This window comes from Mauremys reevesii, linkage group 13 (genome assembly GCF_016161935.1).
Source record: "Mauremys reevesii isolate NIE-2019 linkage group 13, ASM1616193v1, whole genome shotgun sequence".
In the NCBI taxonomy this organism is placed as follows: domain Eukaryota; kingdom Metazoa; phylum Chordata; order Testudines; family Geoemydidae; genus Mauremys; species Mauremys reevesii.
Window position 1 is genome coordinate 1,380,996 of NC_052635.1, and position 18,930 is coordinate 1,399,925.

General features: G+C 54.9%; 1 protein-coding gene and 1 gene segment (V, D, J or C); both read left to right on the forward strand.

The window, feature by feature from the left end:
- The first annotated feature begins 506 nt into the window (after positions 1–506).
- LOC120380724 (immunoglobulin superfamily member 3-like) lies at positions 507–3,366 on the forward strand. Its single transcript, XM_039498662.1, has 4 exons — positions 507–611; positions 1,284–1,586; positions 2,883–2,966; positions 3,050–3,366. Exons 1-4 carry the CDS (start codon positions 563–565, stop codon positions 3,364–3,366), a joined length of 753 nt encoding a protein of 250 aa, XP_039354596.1. The 5' UTR covers positions 507–562.
- An 11,797-nt stretch (positions 3,367–15,163) lies between these two features.
- LOC120380725 lies at positions 15,164–15,884 on the forward strand. The segment is given in 2 exon segments: positions 15,164–15,243; positions 15,565–15,884. Coding segments are annotated over 2 exon segments (366 nt in total).
- The last annotated feature ends 3,046 nt before the right edge of the window (positions 15,885–18,930 follow it).

Below are 18,930 nucleotides of genomic sequence, written 5' to 3' on the forward strand. Positions count from 1 at the left end.
CTTTTAAAATTGCAGCCGAAATGCTTTGTTGGGTGCCTTTTGCAGAGCCTTTTACTCATCACTCCTAAGGAGGTTAAAGCGTCATCTGGTGTTTGGAAGGATAGTCATTAACGGAGCCGGCTCCAGGTTTTTTGCTGCCCCAAGCAAAAATAAAATAAAATAAAATAAAAAATAAATTAAAAAAGGGGGGCCGGAGTGCCGCTGCCAAAGCAAACCAACAAAAAAGCCGGAGTGCTCCCCTTGAAAAGGGCCGCCCCAAGCACATGATTGGAACGCTGGTGCCTAGAGCGGGCCCTGCTCAGGCGAAAGAGCTGTTTGATGTCTGGCTGCTCCATGTCCGATTGGAGGGGTTTGTGGGGAGCCGCGGTGTGTTACCCCGAGTGCTAAAGACGACAAAGGCTGGAGGGCTCCATCTTGTTGCTTTTGAAGCCAGGCTTACTCAGAAATCGAAGTGCTGCCAATCTCCTTCCTCTGCCAGCGTCTGCAGAGGAAGGGGCACGTGACATAAACTTTTGTATTACAAAGGGGATGACTGAGAAACTCTTGTCGTTTTCTTGCAGAGATGATAAGAGGCTGCTGCCTTCTGCTGCTTCTCAGCAACTTATGCCGAAGTAAATAAAACACAATAGCACAGACCCCAATTCTGCATTTGCTTTCTGTGCTTGGGTTTGTTCTGTTCTTTTTTTCTTTTGGTTTTCAGGTTTTTGTGTATGAATTTACTGCCTGAGTTTCTTATGTTTTCTGTGTTTATGCAGCTTTAGTGGTGTTTATGTTCTTGTTTTGTGTGTTGTACTTTTTCAGTTTGTTTATTATTCACTTTTTATTTTGTTCTTCAGGTTTTCATATTCGTGTTTTTGTGTTCCTATGCTACTATATTTGTGTGTGTTTTCAGTGTTAATTTTGGATTTAGGGTGTTCCTGGATGTCTTTTTCTTTTCCTCTTTGTGTGTGTGAGTCTTTAACGTTGACTTTCAGATTTTTGTATTTGAGTTTTTTCTTTCTTTATGTGTTTAAATTTTCAGGTTTCTACGTTTGAGAGGTTTTGGTGTATTAAGTCTGGTTTCCAGGGTTTTGTTTTTATTTTCTTGTTTTCGTCATCTTTAACTGGTTGTGAAGCTGTTAAATTCTCTCCAGATTTACAGTTACACAGAATAATTCGTGCCCTGCCGGATCCTGTCATTTCACTGATCGGCCATCTCTGCTGACCTTTATCCTTCTCCCTTATTGCCCCTTGGCGGGCAGTTAATCTCTTTGCCTTCTTAACACGTTTTATTGTCTCGCCAGCAGCCGGGAGTGAGGTGGTGCTGGAACAAGGTGCCCAGGCCTTGGCAGTCCGGGAGGGCGAAGAAGTGACCTTCCAGTGCCGTGTGACGGGAGGGGAGATGAGCAGCTACTGGATGTACTGGTACAGAAAGGGGCAGCGGGGCCCCCTGACCTGGATTTACCGAGAAGGGGACCACTATGGAGAAGGCTTCCAGGGCCGCTTCGTAGGGAAAGTTGATAGCTCCAACGACAGGTTCACCCTCAGGATCCTGAGCGCAGAGCTGCGAGACAGGGCGGTGTATTACTGCGCTTCCAGTCCCCACGGTGCCACAGCTGTGCTGCGGAGCAGAGCCAAAACTGACAGGGCGGCGGGGGAGAGGGGGGAGGGGCATAGCTTGCAAACCACGGACCATGGCCAGCTCTGGGGCACAAGTGGCTAGGGTCTCTCTCTCTCTCTCTCTCTCTGTGTGCACGTGTTTCTGTGTATGTGTGTGAAGCTGTCAGGGAAGCCATCGGAAAGAACCGGAAGAAGTGCATTTATCAGACAGCATTAGTATAGAATTTAGTTCTGTTTATACCGAGTCTGGTTTGGGCTCTTTCAACAGAGTATAATCCATTAAAAGCAGTTTTAGAGATCCACGGGTAGGTAGTATAGCATAGCATAGCATAGCATAGCTTCTCGGCCTTCTGGCTAGAGGGGTGAAAACATTATCTAGTATAGATAGAGGGGGTGGATGAGGATAGATAGATAGATCTTGTCCTGCGCAGAGCGGGAATTGAAGCCTAATTTTGTAACTCAAAGAAATGGCCACAAGGTGCTGCTATTCACCCACAATCCATCTTCTGTGACCAGTTAGACTGAAGGAGCTGTCCAAGGTGGAAATGCTCCATGGACAGTTAAAGAAGAAACGTGTCAAGAGGCTAATCTGCAGATCTACAGAACACTCTTAACCCAAATGTCTGCAGTAGGAGGGAAGGATCTCGATCTCTCTCTCTCTCTCTCTCTCTCTCTCTCCATATAAACACATACAACCTAGCTAGCTAGCTGACAAGGTGAACGAGGTAATAATTTTTATTGAACCAACTTTTTTTGGTGGAAGAAACAAGGTTTCCAGTATTAGAGACATTCTCCTCAGGACTGCCTTCCGTCTCCAGACCTGAGGAAGAGCTCAGTGAATCTCGAAAACGTGTCCCTTCCGCAACCAGAAGTTGTTCCAGTAAAAGATATTACCTCACTCACCTTGACTCTTTCATATCCTGAGACCAAAACAAGGACAACAAATCTCTCTGTGTCTCTGTCTGTCTCTCTGTCTGTCTGTCTCTTTCTAAAAAAATAAATACACGTGCATCTTTCAGTCTGTCTCTCTGAAAATAAATACATGTGTATCTGTCTGTCGGTCTGTCTGTCTGCTTTTATGGAGTATACTCCTACGGAGAAATGGTAACCTAATTAATTGCCTGCAATAAACATAACGAAGTTATACACCTACACCGAAGAGAAATTGTTTAAGAAAAAAACATTTCTTCGCATTGTCTCCGGGTTGCTTCCAGGGCAGAATTTCTCCCTGTGTCTATTCGCAGCCCTCCCACGAGGGGGAGTGGGTCCTTGACTTTAAATAGACTGGACAACGCAGCAGACGCCCCATTCTGTGTGTGACAGCGGTGGAGACGAGATGTGGATCGCCGTCTGCCTCTTTCTCGTCTGTAAGTGGTTCCATTTTACTGGCAATAAGACTATGGTTTTCCAACTCACTGGTTTTACTCTGCCTCCATTGTTCTCCTGCCAGGTCCCGTGGCTGGGAACTCTGTGACCCAGATTCGAGTGTCTGCGTCAGCCAGGGAAGGGCGGCCAGTGAAACTGAATTGTCAGTACAGCACCACGTACACGTACTACGCCCTGGGATGGTACCAGCAGCTGCCTGGGCAGCAGCCTCTGTTCCTACTGTACAGAAATGAGAGGGGAAATGAATACAAGCCCAGTTCTGTGCCCCCTCGGTTTTCCTCCGAGCTCAGCACCGATGTCAAATCGTTCACACTGTCCATAGAGGGGGCGCAGCGGGCTGACTCGGCGGTGTATTTCTGTGCTCTCTGGGATCCACCGTGATACACAGCGCACCGGGATCCCGACACAAACTGCCGAGGGTAGGGTGGGGTGTCTCCAAAACGAAAGGAGATGAGTCATGTCCCCTATGTGCACCGGGGGGAGGGGGAGGGAGCCACATCTCCGGGGCACCATGAAGTGTGTTCTTGTTTACAAGCAGGGGTCTGCACACTTCTTAGCGTGTGCAGGCTCCGCTTATCGCTCACCCAGGGGTCTCCTGCATCACTCCCTCCCCTACACAAACTCTCTGTTTGCCGCTGTTCTATCTCCCTCTTTTTTTCGGGGACTCCCCTGGCTCTTCCCCGCTGGAGTCTCTCCCATTCCTACCTCCTCCCATACCAGGGTCCCCCATATTTGCCCCATCCCAGTGGCTCTGTGTGCACGGCCCCCCTTTCCCCATTTTCACTGACCTCCTTTCTTTTACAGGGCGTGTCCTCTGTGTTTCCCATTCCCTCCTCCCTCCCACACTAGGGTCCCCCTTTCTCTCCCCATGGCAGGGGCTGGGTGCCCCCATTCCCACTATACCTCCCCAGTGTGGGGTACACTAGAAGACATAAATACATGGAAAGATACCTGCTCCTGTATTTTCCACTCCATGCATCCGATGAAGTGGGTTCTAGCAGGGCCTCCCAGAGGGGGGGGGCAAAGGGGGCAATTTGCCCCGGGCTCCGCAGGGGCCCCCAAGAGAACAGCTGAGGCTCCCGGCTCCGCCCCCCTCCTGGCGCCTTAGCACATCAAGTGGCGTCCTCAGACAGCGCCGCAGCGTGTCTCCGCTGGGGCCCCTGAGCCCCGCCCCCTCAGAGCCGCGTGGTGAGGGGGCGGGGCTGGGAGCTCCGGACTGAGCTCAGCTCCCTCCGCTCGGCGTGGAGCTCCCAGCCCCGCCCCCTCCCCACGCGGCTCTGAGCGGGACTGAGCTCAGGCCCCGCCGGAGACACGTTGCAGCTGTCGGGAGAGGCGCTGAGACTCAGGGTGAGGAGGGAGCCGGGGATAAGAGGCTGAGGCTGGGGCCGGGGCCGGGGGGGTTGGCTAAGGGGCAGGGAGTCCTGGGGACAGTCAGGGCACAGGGAGGGGGCAGAGGTTGGGGAGCGGTCAGGGGCAGGGAATGGGGGTTGGATTGTGGGTGTTCTGGGGGGGGTGGATAGGGTCAGGGCCGCCCAGAGGGGGCGGGGCAAGAGGGCGCAGGAGCTTCTTCGCTCCCGGTCTTCGCCGGCGGGGGGTCCTCCCGCTCCGGGGTGGAAGGACCCCCCAGTGTCGAATTACCGCCGAAGCGGGTCCCACCGCCCACATGCAGCACGGTCTTCGGCGGTAATTTGGCGGTGGGGGGGCCCTTCCCATCCGGCACCCGCCGCCGAAGTGCCCCAAAGACCCGCAGCGGAGACCCCCCCCCCGCCGAATTACCACCGAAGACCGAGCTGCACTTTGGCGGCGGGTCCCGCTTCGGCGGTAATTCGGCGGCGGGGGGCTCCCGCCGTGAGGCTTCAGGGCACTTCGGCAGCAGGTACCGGAACGGAAGGGCCCCCCACCGCCAAAGACCCCGGGCCCCCAGAATCCTCTGGGCGGCCCTGCCTCTGCCCCGGGAGTGGCCAAGTACCAAGAGGTAGTTGCTGCAGTAGCAGCAGGAGCACAGTGGTTCTCAGTAATAGATTTAGGGTACGTCTACACTACGAAATTAGTTTGATTTAATAGAAGTTGATTTTTAGAAATCGATTTGATACGATCGATTTTGTGTGTCCCCACTAAACACTTTAAGTCGGCGGTGTGTGTCCACAGTACTGAGGCTGGCGTCGACTTCCGAAGCATTGCACTGTGGGTAGTTATCCCACAGTTCCCGCAGTCTCTGCCCCCCATTGGAATTCTGGGTTGTGCTCCCAATGCCTGATGGGGCAAAAACATTGTTGGGGGTGGTTCTGGGTACATGTCATCAGTCCCCTCCCCGCGCTTTCCGTGAAAGCAATGGAAAAAAAATGTTTCTCACCTTTTTTCCTGGGTTATCTGTTCAGACGGCATACCATGGCAAGCATAGTGCCCGCTCAGCTCACTGTCACCGTACGTCTCCTGGGTGCTGCTGGCAGACGCAGTACAGCATTGCTACATAGCAGCAGCTCCTTGCCCTTGCAAGTTAGCAAAGATGGTTATCAGTCCTATTGTACCATCTGCTGCTGTCATGGTTGCTCCTGGCCGGCCTTGGTGTGGTCGGTCGGGGGCGCCTGGGCACACATGGGTGCTCCAGGCCGGCCTCGGTGAGGTCTGTTGGGGGCACCTGGATAAAAATGGGAATGACTTCAGGTCATTCTCTCTTTAAGTTTTGTCTAATGGAGATTCAGTCCTGCCTAGGCTGGAATATCATGCCAGCTGGAGGCTTCTGCCTCAGGCTGCTCTTCCAGCCAGCAGCATGGTGTGGTCGCACCTACCCCAGCCTATCCCTTGCTCCCATGGTTCATGAAGCCTGGACAGTAGTTAGGAGCAGTCTAACTATAGGCTGAGCAAGTGCAGAATGGTGGTTCACTCTACTTCCCTGTAAGCCAACTGCCCTCCCCTCCCCACTTTGATCTCCGCTTGCAGGGGCAATAAAGTCAGTGTTGTTTCAAATTCATGCATTCTTTATTACTTCATCACACAAATGGAGGGATAACTGCCAAGGTAGCCGGGGAGGGGTGGGGGAGGAGGGAAGCAATGGGTGGGGTTGTTGCAGGGGCACCCCCTAGAATGGCAGCAGCTCATCATTTCTGTGGGATGTCTGGGACACTGACCTGGAGCGGCTGTTTGCCACTCTGGTTCTTTAGTAGGCTTGCCTGACATTCCAGGCAGGACTGAATCTCCATTAGATGAAACTTAAAGAGAGAATGACCTGAAGTCATTCCCATTTTTGTCAAGGCGCCCCCACCGGCCTCACCAAGGCCGGCCAGGAGCGCATCCATGTCTGCCCAGGAGCCCCCGACCAACCTCACTGAGGCTGGCCAGGAGCACCCACGGGATGATGATGACAGCTCTCATTCCTATTGTACCGTCTGCCGTCAGCAAGGCAAGGGGTTGCTGCTGTGTAGCACTGCAGCACCGCATCTGCCAGCAGCAGCCAGTGGACATAGGTGAAAGTGAAAAAAGGTGAGAAACTATTTTTTCCTGTTGCTTTCCTTGGGGGGTTGTGGGGGAGGGGAGTGGTAGTACCTGACAACATGTACCAAGAACCACCCATGACAGTCAGAGATTGGGAGCTCAACCCAGAATTCAAATGCTTGGCAGAGACTGCGGGAACTGTGGGATAGCTACAGTCGTCAGTTGTCCTCCCTCTGTGAGAGCAACTGCAGGCAATCATTTCTTGCCTTTTTTCCGCGCAGATGCCATAGTGCGGCAAACATGGAGTCTGTTCAGCTCACCGCAGCAGTTTGGCCATTGTAAATACCTCACACATAATCCAGCAGTATGTGCAGTACCTGCAAAAGTGGGCGAGGAAGTGATGACAGCACGATTACTATACTGATGAGGACAGGGACACAGATGTTCCTAGAAGCACGGCATGTGGTGACTGGGAGATCATGGTGGCGTTGGGCCAGGTTCATGCCATTGAACGCTGATTCTGGGCCCGGGAAACAAGTGCAGACTGGTGGGACCACATAGTGTTGCAGGTCTGGGATGATTCTCAGTGGCTGCGAAGCTTTCGTATGGGTAGGGCACTTTCATGGAACTTTGTGACTTGCTGTCCCCTGCCCTGAAATGCAAAGACACCAAGATGAGAGCAGCCCTCACAGTTGAGAAGCGAGTGGCCATAGCACGGTGGAAGCTTGCAAGACCCGACAGCTACCAGTCAGTTGGGAATCAGTTTGGAGTGGGAAAATCTACTGTGGAGGCTGCAGTGCTGCAAGTAGCCAACACAATCATTGACCAGCTGCTATCAAGGGTAGTGACTTTTGGAAATGTGCAGACCATTGTGGATGGCTTTAATGCACTGGGGTTCCCTAACTGCGGCGGGGCGATAGATGGAATGCATATCCCTATCTTGGCACCAGCACACTGGGGCAGCCAGTAAATAAACTGCAAGGTAGTACTTCCACCGTGCTATGGCCACTTGCTTCTCAACTTGCTTACAGCACCATGGATCACAAGGAACGTTTTACTGACATCAATGTGGGATGCCCGGGAAATGTGCATGACACTCGCATCTTCAGGAACTCTGATCTGTTTGAACAGCTGCAGGAAGGGACTTACTTCCCAGAGCAGAAAATAACAGTTGGGGATGTTGAAATGCCTATAGTTATCCTCGGGGACTCAGCCTACCCCTTAATGCCCTGGCCCATGAAGCCGTACACAGGCACCCTGGACAGTAATAAAGATCAGTTCAACTATAGGCTGAGCAAGTGCAGAATGGTGCTAGAATGTGCTTTGGAATGGTTAAAAGCTCGCTGGTGCAGTTTACTGACTCGGTTAGACCTCAGCACAACCAATATTCCAGTTGTAATTGCTGCTTGTTGTGTGCTCCACAATATCTGTGAGAGTAAGGGGACAGGTGTTTATGGTGGGGTGGGAGGTTGAGGCAACTCGCCTGGTGGGCAATTTTTCACAGCCAGACAACAGGGAGATTAGAAGAGGGTGAGCAGGGCATCAGAGAAGCTTTGAAAGCCAGTTTCATGACAGTTGTGTTTGTTTCTGTTGAAGTCACCCATCCCCTATATATCTGAAAGGAAATAAAGTCACAGTTGTTTAAAAAACATTCTTTATTATTTGTTGCATGACACATTATTGAGAGAAATCAGAAGGTAGACCAGGGGAGGGGGCGTGGAGGAGGAGAGAAGGAAAATTCCAGAAATCAAATCAAAAGTTTGCGTATCCCAGCTTTCTGCTGCTTGGGTGATCCTCTGGGGTTGAGTGTGTGGGTCCCCGTAGCCTCCCCCCATGTTCTTGGGTGTCTGGGTGAGGAGGCTCTGGATCTTGGGGAGGAGGGAGGGCGGTTATACAGGGGCTGCAGCCGCAGTCTGTGATCTTGCTGCCTTTCCTGCATTAGATCCACCAGACAGCGGAGCACGTCAGTTTGCTCCCCCATGAGCTTGACCATAGCGTCTTGCCTGCTCTCATCACGCACCTCCCTCCTCTCTTCGTGTTCCTGTAATGCTTTACGGGACTCCACAATTGTTTGCCTCCACGCATTCAGCTGGGCCCTATCAGTGGGGGAGGACTGCATGAGCTCAGCAAACATGTCATCCCGAGTTCATTTTTTCCACCTTCTAATCTGGACCAGACTCTGGGATGGAGTAGATAGGGGTCGTGTTGAAACATTTGCACCTGTGGGAGGAGAAAAAGGGAGAGTAGTATTTTAAAAGATACACTTCAGAGAACAAAGGGGACACTCCTCAGTGGAGCAGGCAATTCATAGTACACAGCACATGTTCTTTCTGTACAAGGTCACATTTTGCCTCTTGTACTGAAGTGCCTGCCACTTTGGTGTGAATGAGCCATCACACGCAGCCGGGCAACAGAATTCAGCTTGCAGACAGCCATGGTACGCCCTAGGGGCACGTGGGGTTCTGCTTCTTCTACAGTCATTTCAATGCTTTCAAACTGCCGGGCCCCCTTTCCCATAGCAAGCGATGCCTGGGGAGGGGGCTTGCCATATCAAAGGAGGGCCTGCGAGCTCTCAGGATGATTGCTTCACACACACACATCCCTGCACCCACTGCGTGGCTCCGATGAGGCTCTGAGCAGGGATGAGCCCTTTAAACTAAACAGGAACAGCCCAGCATGGCCGGGTTTCCCCCACCCCCCATTGTGTGGCTCCGATCAGGCTCTCACTCACCAGAAGTAACTTCTCCAGGGTCATGGAATGGGAGCCTGCCTTGGGAGTCAGGGGAGGCTATTGTATCCTGCGTTAAGAATAGTTCCTGCCTTGCGGGGGGGGGGATTCTGTCCTCCTCCTCCTCTTCATACTCCATAAAGTAATCCTCCTTGCTCCGTGCAACCAGGGCCGACTCCAGGTTTTCTGCCTTGGCAAGTATCAAAAAAAAAAGAAGCCTTGGCAGCACAATCCCACCACTCCGTTCTTCGGCGGCAATTCAGCGGCAGGCCCTTTGCTTGGAGAGGGACTGAGGGACCCGCCACCAAATTTCCACTGAAGACCCGGACGCGCTGCCCCGATAGCGGCCGGAGGGCCACCCCTTGGTATTGGCTACCCACGCACCTGCTTCGTTAGCTGGTGCCTGGAGCTGGTCCTGGCCTCCGGGGAGATGGCAGGAGGTACAGGTGGCAGTGAACGTCGGCCGAAGGAGCACAGGGTGGCCGCGCAGCCAGCTTGAGAAAAGTGATGCTTTGAAGAGGAAACCGCCACTTCTCTCTGTCCAACGGCTGCGTGGGTGCCCCCTGCTCCTTGAGTCCTCCGGCCTGCGTTCGTACCGCTCACCACTGCTTGGGGCGGGGTGGGGCAGGCGGCCGGAGGAGGAGGCTGGCCACCAGAACCGACACAGAGTCCGTGGGCCAGGGGGGCTGGCTGGGGGGATGGGCTGACTGCAGGAGGTGGTGCAGAGCCCGCAGGCTGGGGGCCAGCCAAGGGAGACAGAGGTGAAAGTAAGCCGGTACGGGCTGGTGCGGCGTGCCGGTAAAAAAAGATGCAGCAGCGTACCACAAATACGTGGAGCATTCAGGCAGGGGCAGCTCCAGGCACCAGCGCACCAAGCACGTGCCTGGGGTGGCAAGCCACGGGGGGCACCCTGCCGGTCCCTGCGAGGGGCAGCAGTCAGGCGGCCTTCGGCGGCATTTCTGCGGGAGGACTGCCGGTCTCATGGCTTCGGTGCTAATTCGGTGGCAGGGACGCTGAAGCCGCGGGACCGGGGACCTCCTGGAGGCGCGCCACCGAAAGCCACCTGCCTGCCATGCTTGGGGTGGCAAAATACATAGAGCCGCCCCTGCATACAGTACTGGCTTGTTTCACCTCTTTGGGCTGCACAAAAACCAGTTTAAACTCAAAGCTAATGAAAGCTTGGAAAGGGAAAACTCACTGTCACATTAGTTTCTCTCCTCCCTCCTCCTCCAGCCAGGCTGCCGAGGCGGCTCCCTGACACCCCCCGCACTCAGCAGGGGCTCCCCTCTAGCTTGCAGCAAGGAGCAGGGGGACTGGCTGAGGGAGAAGCCTCCCCAGGCTGCCTGCTGCCTGCATAGGAACAGTTTGAATGTTGCTGTTCACTCAGCTGTTCAGACCAGATTAGGGGCCATATCTGGCATCCTTGTTAATTTCACTCACAGTTGTTGGGGGGGGGGGGTGAGACCAAGGCAGGGGCAGAATACAATAGGCATTTGGCTGCACAGCTTAAATCCAGAGCTAATACAAGCCAGTGGAATGGGAAAAGTCACTGTCACATCGGTTTCTCTCCTCCCTCCTCCAGCCCCAACAACTGTGAGGGAAATTAACAAGGATGCCAGAAATGGCCCCTAATCCCCTGGAGTGAACAGCTGACTTCAAACTGTTCCTATGAGGCTTCTCCCTCAGCCAGTCCCCCTGCTCCCTGCTGCACGATAGAGGGGAGTCGCTCCAGCCCTCTGCACATGCACCCTTACCTCTCCGGCAGCCCCCCAGGCCCAGATGGGGAGTGACAGGGGACGGCTCCTCTCACACCCCTCTGCTGGCCCCTTCTCAGCCGCAAGGGCCAGTCCCAGCCAGTGTCTCCCACTGGGCCCCTGGTCTCAGCCCATCACACAACAGTTCAGTCCCCTCCCAGGGGCAGCTCTGAACCAAGGTCCTTCCCCACCTCCGGGGCTTGACTTCAGTTCCCCCCACCCTTTGTGAGGGCACTGGGCCCCTGGGCTTCTCCCGCTGGGAGTCCATGTGCTACTTAAACCAGCCTTCCACATCTCCCCCTGCCCGGGCTCTTGGGCTTCCAAACCCTTTTAAATTGCCCCGGCATGGGAGGCTAGCGCCCAGCCCCACTCCTCCCGCCTGAACCCTCCCTTCTTGGCCGAGCCTGGAGACACCCCACAGCCAAAGGAGCCAGCCCCAGGCCCAGCCCCGCCCGGAGGAGCACCGGTCTGACATGCCCGCTGTTCTTCTAATGTAGGCTGTTCTACCTAACTAAGGGAGCCCCAAAGGCTGGCTCCAGTAATTAGGTGCCTCCTGGACCCTGGAGAGGAGGTGGAGGAAGGTGAGGTGATGGGAGAAATAGGAGATATGTGGCCGTCAGTGGGGTGAGGTGGGAGTGGAGGGTTTGGAGTGTCCCAGCCCCAGCCAGGGTGGGGGGAGCTGGCTGCACGAGATGGAGGGGCTAGGGAGAGCAGGCTGCGGGGGTGAGGGGCTGGGGGAATTAGGCTTCATGGGGGGGAGTGCCAAGATTTCTGGTGAGTTGCTGGCATCTGGGGTCTTGTGGCTACCTGGGAGTGACCGTATGGGTAAAGCAGAGCACTCCAAGGTTTGAAGACATAGATCTGTGGTTGTATTTTCATCGGTGTCACTTTAAGAAGCTGCTTTATGCTATTTACTCTCTCTTAGATTCTGATCCTGCAAACAGTTGTGCCTGTGGAGGGCTCCTGTGCAGAGGCGTTTGCAGGACTGGGGCTTTAGTGAATGAAAACTGGAGCAAAAGCACGTGGATAGGCCTAGCTCAGCGGTGGGCAAACTACCGCCCACGGGCTGGATCTGGCCCGTCAGGGTTTGGATCTGGCCCGCGGGATTGGCACCCCCATGGTGCCGCAGAGCTAAGCACGGGAAGCTCCCATTGGCCGGGACTGGGGAACCATGGCCAATGGGAGCTTCCGGGGAGGTACCCGCAGACAAGGGCAGCACGCAGAGCCCTCTGCCCGCCCTCCCCCAGGGGCCGCAGGGACGTGGTGCTGGCCACTTCCAGGAGTGCAGCAGGGCAGGGCTGGGGTGGGCAGGCAGGGAGCTTGCCCTGGCCCCTGTGCCAGCAGCAGCCACCCCAGAGCCAGAGCAACTCCAGGTAAGTGGCACCAGACCAGAGCCCACACCCTGCACCCCAACCCCCTGCCCTGAGCCCATCCCGCACCCCAACCCCCTGCCCTGAGCCCCCTCCCGCACCCCACCGCCCGGCCCTGAGCCCCTCCCACACCCCAACCCCCTCCTGCACCCCAACCCCACCCTGAGCCCCTCCCACACTCTACAACCCCTCCTGCACCCTAACCCCCTGCCCTGAGCCCCTGCTGCTCCCTGCATCCCAACCCCCCGCCCTGAGCCACCTCCCGCACTCCACACCCCCTCCCAGGGCCGGCTCCAGACCCCAGTGCACCAAGCGGGTGCTTGGGGCAGCATTTTGCCAGCAGGGCGGCAGCTGGCTCCGGCGGACCTTCCACAGTCATGCCTGCAGACGTGCCTGCGGAAGCTTCACTGGAGCTGCGGGACCAGCGGACCCTCCGCAGGCACGTCTGCCAGAGGTCCCCCGGTGCCACGGGACTGGCACCGCCAGAGAGCGCCCCACAGCGCGCCGCCCTGCTTGAGGCGACGGGATTCCTAGAGCTGCCCCTGCCCCCTCCTGCACCCCAACCCCCTGCCCTGAGACCCCTCCTGCACTCCATACTCCCTCCTGCACCACAACCCCCTGCCCTGAGCCCCCATCTCACCTGTTCTGCACCCCACCCCCCTGCCCTGAGACCCCTCCTGCACTCCATACTCCCTCCTGCACCACAACCCCCTGCCCTGAGCCCCCATCTCACCTGTTCTGCACCTCAACCCCCTGCCCTGTGACCCCTCGGACACCTGGCATCCTTCCTGCTCCCCAACTCCTAGCCCTGAGCCCCTTCCTGCACACTGCACCCCCTCCCCCACTCCCTCCCACACCCCACCCCCATGTCCCAGTCCTACATTCATGGCCCTGCGTGCAATTTCCGCACCCAGATGTGGCCGTCGGGCCAAAACATTTGCCCACCCCTGGACTATTTAGTGGCTGGCAATGCAGAAATAGACTCTGCCTCAGTTACTATGAATAATGAACTTTCTTCTCTTCAACCCGCTTTGTAAACATGAACTAAGAGCAAGAAATGCCAGAGACACTGTACAAAGACTGGGGGTGGAACATCATCTCCCCGCCTCCCCCGCCGCCACTTTTGCCCACCAAAATGTTGCCACTGTTCGCACAGACCAGCAAAGGCCGCATGGTGCTTGTGCAGCGCGTTGTGGCTACTGACCAGTTCAAGACTGGGCTGTGATACACAAGGACAAGTCGGGAGGTAGGTAACGGTTTGGTTTTCCTTCCTGAGTAACTTCAGGGTCATTCTACCCACCTGGCTGTCACCCAAACCCAGCTGTTTAGGACACTGCCCAAGAAACCCACCGAGTCCTTTTAGTTTGGGATTTTTGAAGGCACCCAAATGATTTAGGCACCCGCATCCCATTGCTTGGCAATGGGACTCCTTGCTCCTTCGGCCTCCTTTGAAAATCTCAGCCTAAGTGACTGGCCCGAGATCACAAAGTGAGTCTGTAGCAGAGACAAAACTGACCCGGGGCAAGGCCGGCACTTCCATTTAGGCGACCAGGAGGCAGCATTGGAACACAGAAGGACCCCCGCCTAGGGTGCCAAAAACCCTGGCACCACTCCTGCCCACCCCGCCCTGAGGTGCCTCCCGCCAGCAGCAGCTCCCCCCCGCCCTGAGGCGCCCCCTCCCCACCCCAGCTCACCTCTGCTCCGTGTCCTCCCTGAGCACGCAGCCCCCGCTCTAATTCTCCTCCCAGGCTTGCGGCGTCAAACAGCTGATTGGTGCAGCCAGGGCGCGGGCGCGGCGCGCCGGCGGCGGGCGGCGCGCTTGGGCGCGGGGCGGGGGCGGCCGCGGGTGCCTGCGGCCTCCTGCGCATGTCCCGTCTTCCAGCGGCCCGGCCGAGCTCGCGCCCCCGCCGCGCGCGCGGGGCGCAGGTCCCGGCCCCCCGTGCCGTCGTCCGCCGCCGCAGGCCGGCCGGGCGGAGCTCGAGCCGCGGCGAGCGAAGCGGACCGCGGGAAGGGAAGCGCGGCGCGGCGCCGCGCGCGCGGGCAGCCCGATTTCTAGAGCCGCCCCTGGGTGCAGCAAGCCTGGGAGGCGGGAAAAGCGAAGCAGCGACTGCGCAGTGGAACCCCCGGGCTGCCAGCGGTGCCGGGGGGGGCTCAGCGCAGCGGCCGCTGAAACGGCTTTAAACATTTTGGGGGGGGGCGCCGCTTTTTGGCGCCCCCAAATCTTGGTGCCCTAAACAACCGCCTAGTTCGCCTAAATGGTAGCCCCGGCCCTGGGGGTGGGGAGCTGCTCCAGGGCTGGGGGGCACAAGGTGGAAGTTTCGCCTAGGGCACAAAACTTCCTTGCAGGGGCCCTGCCCCGGAGTCCCTGATTCACAGCCCATAGAACACCCCGCCCTGCACCTTGCAGAGAACTATGAAGCCCTGGAGCGTCAGGGGAGGGACTGATGGGGCCTATGCCTGTCCCAGCTTTCATGGTCTGCATTCCTGGGGGGGCAGGGGGACTCTCATGCTTTGGCAGGGCCTGTGGCGAGGGGTTCGGTCCAGGGACCAAACTGCCAAGAACAGGCAGCGAGGAAGCGTCGCTCTCAGATTGTCTGTAGCTCATGTCCCAAGTCTGGGGCAGGGAATCCTTCTTCCCCGTCTGTTTTCACCTAGCCCCGTTCTCCGGCTCAGGGTTCTGGTCTCTTCTCTACTATATCACGTCACCCCCGACCCTCACTGCGCCACGCCCCCACCCCCCATCAGCCTCTCGCCCGGCCTGCCCGCTTGCTGGGTTCAGCCCCTTTTATTTCCAACCCCCCCGGCTCTCCCCCGAATATGCAAAGCTGCCACAGCCGACTCCCTACTTAACCACCGACTCCAGCATCTCAGCCAAAGGCCCCGCATCCGGCTCAGGGACTTACCGGGCTGCGCTCCCACCCCATCACCATGCTGGGTCCGCTGGGAATCTGCGTTTTCCTGCTTGGCCTCTCCGGTGGGTTTGTTTCTCTGTTCACCGTCGGTTTGAGATCGCGCTGCAGTTCCTGGGCTGAGGGTTTTTCCTAAAGTTATCTGGGAACGTCTCTCTAGGCAAGTCAGTAGAGCTCGTGGTGCTGAATACTGGGGGTGCTGTAGAAAATCCCCTCACAACTCGTCCTGCGTGGGAGGACACTGAGATCCGGCCGGGGAGTCACACTAGGGAGTGTTTAGATTAATCTCCACATGCGGGCCTGTCTCCTCTCTAGTGTGTCTGTCTGTGTCGCTAATCTGCTGTTTTTAAACATTACTTCTAACAACCCGCTTTGTTTGTCTCCAGGGGCCCGGGCACAGGTGGTTCTCACCCAGTCCGGCCCGGAGATTAAGAAACCCGGAGAATCCACCAAACTGACCTGTGCGGTGAGCGGCTTTGATCTCAGCAGCTATAGCATGTACTGGGTCCGACAGGCTCCGGGAAAGGGGCTGGAGTGGCTGATTTATTATTATTCATCGTCTGACAACAGCTACTCCCCGACAATCCAGGGCCGATTCACGGCCTCCAAGGACAGCTCCAATTTCTACCTGCACATGACGGGCCTGAAAGCGGAGGACACCGCCCGGTATTACTGTGCGAGACACAGCGAGGAGAAGCCGGGCTGAGCTCAGACACAAACCTCGCCGGGTGTGAATGGAAAAGAAGCGCCCAGCAGGTGGCGCTCCGGCGCTACACAGCAGGGAGCCCCTGGCAGCAAACACGCTCGGAAGGAGACAGGCTGGTCTGTCTGCTTGTGCGCCGCTCCCGGCACCACCAAGACTGACACAGTCACTGGAACACACGCGTGCAGAGGGGACAGGATGTCTCTCCTGCGGCTTGTCTTCCCTGGCCTCGGCCAGACACAGGCTGGGAAAGGAAAACAGTTACACACTAATTAATACGAGTCCTTTATTTGCGTCTCTCCGGCACGAGGGAGTAGCTGCTCCTGCTGCTCCACGTGAAGTCAATTGTTATTTTATTATTTTGCATGATGGCCCCTGGAGTCAGTCACAGACCGGGGCTCTAGTGTGCGAGGCGCTGCACAACAGATCCAACAGCCGGTCAGAGCCCCAGGAGCGTATGAACTGTAGGACAAGAGATAGATGAGCAGGGAGAGATACATGGGGGAGGGGAGACAAGGAACCAGTGAGACAATATTGATCCGCAGGGACCCCTCAGCGAAACAGCAGCCTGTTGTCAATACTTCCTCATGCTCCAGGGCAGAGGAGGGTTTTAGGAGCGCTTTGAAGGGAAGTAATGAGGCAGCATTGACCAAATTCCCCACTCCCCCGACCCTATCCCGCTGCCAAGGCGCGGGCAGCCGCGGGGAAAAGCAGACGGCTACTTGTTTAAATAGTTAACAAATGCACAAAGGAGGCTTCCGTCGGAAGATGGGGATTGTCACAGTGGATGAGAACAGGCAGCAAACTAGTCCATTCTCCTGCTCCTCCAGCGGTAAACACCAGCTGCACAAACATTGCAAGGGGCAGTTACAGAGAATCGAACCACAGGGGAATGTTCCTCTGCACCTCTCCACACTTGTATATTGGTTTTTCCCCTAAATCAGTTTAATCTAAACACAAAGCAAATGTTATTAGTGACGTCTTAGACCAAGGCAGAAAAGAGACAAAAGTATTACAGTGACACCTGAAGCCACATCTCAAATGATCAAATGTTAAAAACCGTGTAAAGCTTGCAAAGGGATATTCACCTTTACTCCGTATGTGATCCCCGTGCCGCTGGTCTTCTCCGTCCTCCCTTCATGCGCACAGAGCACCCGCTGGAGACGCAGAGACAGGGTCTGTCCTGTGCTCTGAGAGGCCAAGAAAGAGGCATCGGGGCAAACCCTGGAGAGCCCTGCTGGCAGCACAGATTACAGGGAAATCATTGATGGGGAAGGGTTCTCACCTGCCCTAACCATCTGTAGCCGTTGGCCTTATCTTGGCCTTCCAAGGCCACCCTGTGCATGACTGAAAAGAGAGAGTCCTGAAGGCCCTCAGCGAGGTGTGGTTACAAACATTATCACACGATCCATTGTCTACAGCCAAGCTAGCTACTCCATACACAGCTACAAGATAGACACCAGAGAGATAAACACCTACATTCTCCACAACACCATCTAAAAATTAAACCAAACCTAAACAAGTGAAAAGAGATTGACAGAACACAGAAGAAGACCACCAGACAGCCTACTACAAAAGAAGCCTAAAAAAAAATAAAAGAAAACAACTAGACCATCACCTACAGCCACTCTAAAAACCCCACCAAAACATCATCATCAAGATTTACAGATTATCAAAAGATGATCCCTCAGACAGATCTCTCTCCACACCAGACAGACAGGCCAGTCTCCTCCAGCCTCCAACCCTCAACCACTCACCAGCAACCGCACACCAACACACCATAAACACTAACCCAGGAAAATATCCTACCCTAAAGCCCGATGCCAGCCCTCCCAGCTCCACCACACCACCACAATCACCATCACATCACCCACATCACACACACACACCATCATCAGGGGTGCACCTGCACATATACCAACGATATATGCCATCATGTGCCAGCAATGCCCCCATGCCCCCACATACATTGGCCGGACAGTCTCTAAACAAAAGAATAAATGGACACAAATCTGACATCAGGAATCATAACATTCAAAAAACAGTGGGAGAACCTTTCTAAACACTAAACACACACAGTGACAGCAGTGATTTTTGCAACAAAAAAAAAAAAAAAAAAAAAAAGAAAAAAGAGAGAAGACTTAACTACTTTAATTAATAGATAAATTGCTGTAAATTAACTGTAAACAAAAAGAAAACTGGGGGTTGGGTTACATTACACCAATTGAATCTATATGTTAGTTCTCCCCTCTCCTCCCTCCTGGGCCATCTTAATTTATCACTCAAAATTTTTTTTTCCTTTTTCCTCGATAGCTCATCTCAATCTCTTAATCTCTGCCTGTTGGTATGCATACTTCCACCTTTTTTTTTTCTTCTCTGTGTAAATATATATCTCCTGTCTGTGTGTTTTTTTTTCTATGCAGAAGAAGAGTTTAGCTCTCACGAAAAGCTCATGCTGAAATAAATTTGTTAGTCTCTAAGGTGCCACAAGTACTCCTGTTTTTTTTTGCAAACATTATCTAACTAACTGGCTGTCAAGGCTGATTTCCCGCTCTGGCACCCCGAGTGCAGAAGGTGGGGCCTGTAAAGACCTTAAAAATACTTACCATTCCAGGCTTGTATTAAACTCCCAAGGTTCCAGATCCCCTGGCCTTGGGTCCCATCCCTGCCACCATGCAAATGCAGGACCCCCTTGACAGCCCAGAAAGGTGCACTTGGGAATTCCTTCCTGTGAGTACCCTCAAGCCCTTTCACCTCCCATTCCCCAGGGGGAAGAACCAGCAAAGAAAAGAGAAAAGGAAATTAGCTGTTGCCACCAGCTGAACCTGGAACCTCGGTGTTCCTCTTAGTAGCTAACTGAATAACATGCACACGGACTTCTTTACCTCCTAAGAGGCACAAATCCAATCATGTTCTTTAAAAAAGTATTTTTATATATAAAATAAGAGTAAAACACATCTGGAAAATCAGGTTGCTGCTAGATGTTAAAGAACATTTAGAAAAAAGATTAAACACCAGGAATGGCTTCCCTGGGGTCCAGCTTAAAGGG

Coding starts and splice junctions, on each gene's coding strand:
- LOC120380724 (XM_039498662.1), top strand. CDS start 563: ATGATAAGAGGCTGCTGCCTTCTGCTGCTTCTCAGCAACTTATGCCGA. Junction 1,587..2,882: donor CTGCGCTTCCAGTCCCCACG/GTGCCACAGCTG, acceptor GACTTTAAATAG/ACTGGACAACGCAGCAGACG. Junction 2,967..3,049: donor CGTCTGCCTCTTTCTCGTCT/GTAAGTGGTTCC, acceptor TTCTCCTGCCAG/GTCCCGTGGCTGGGAACTCT.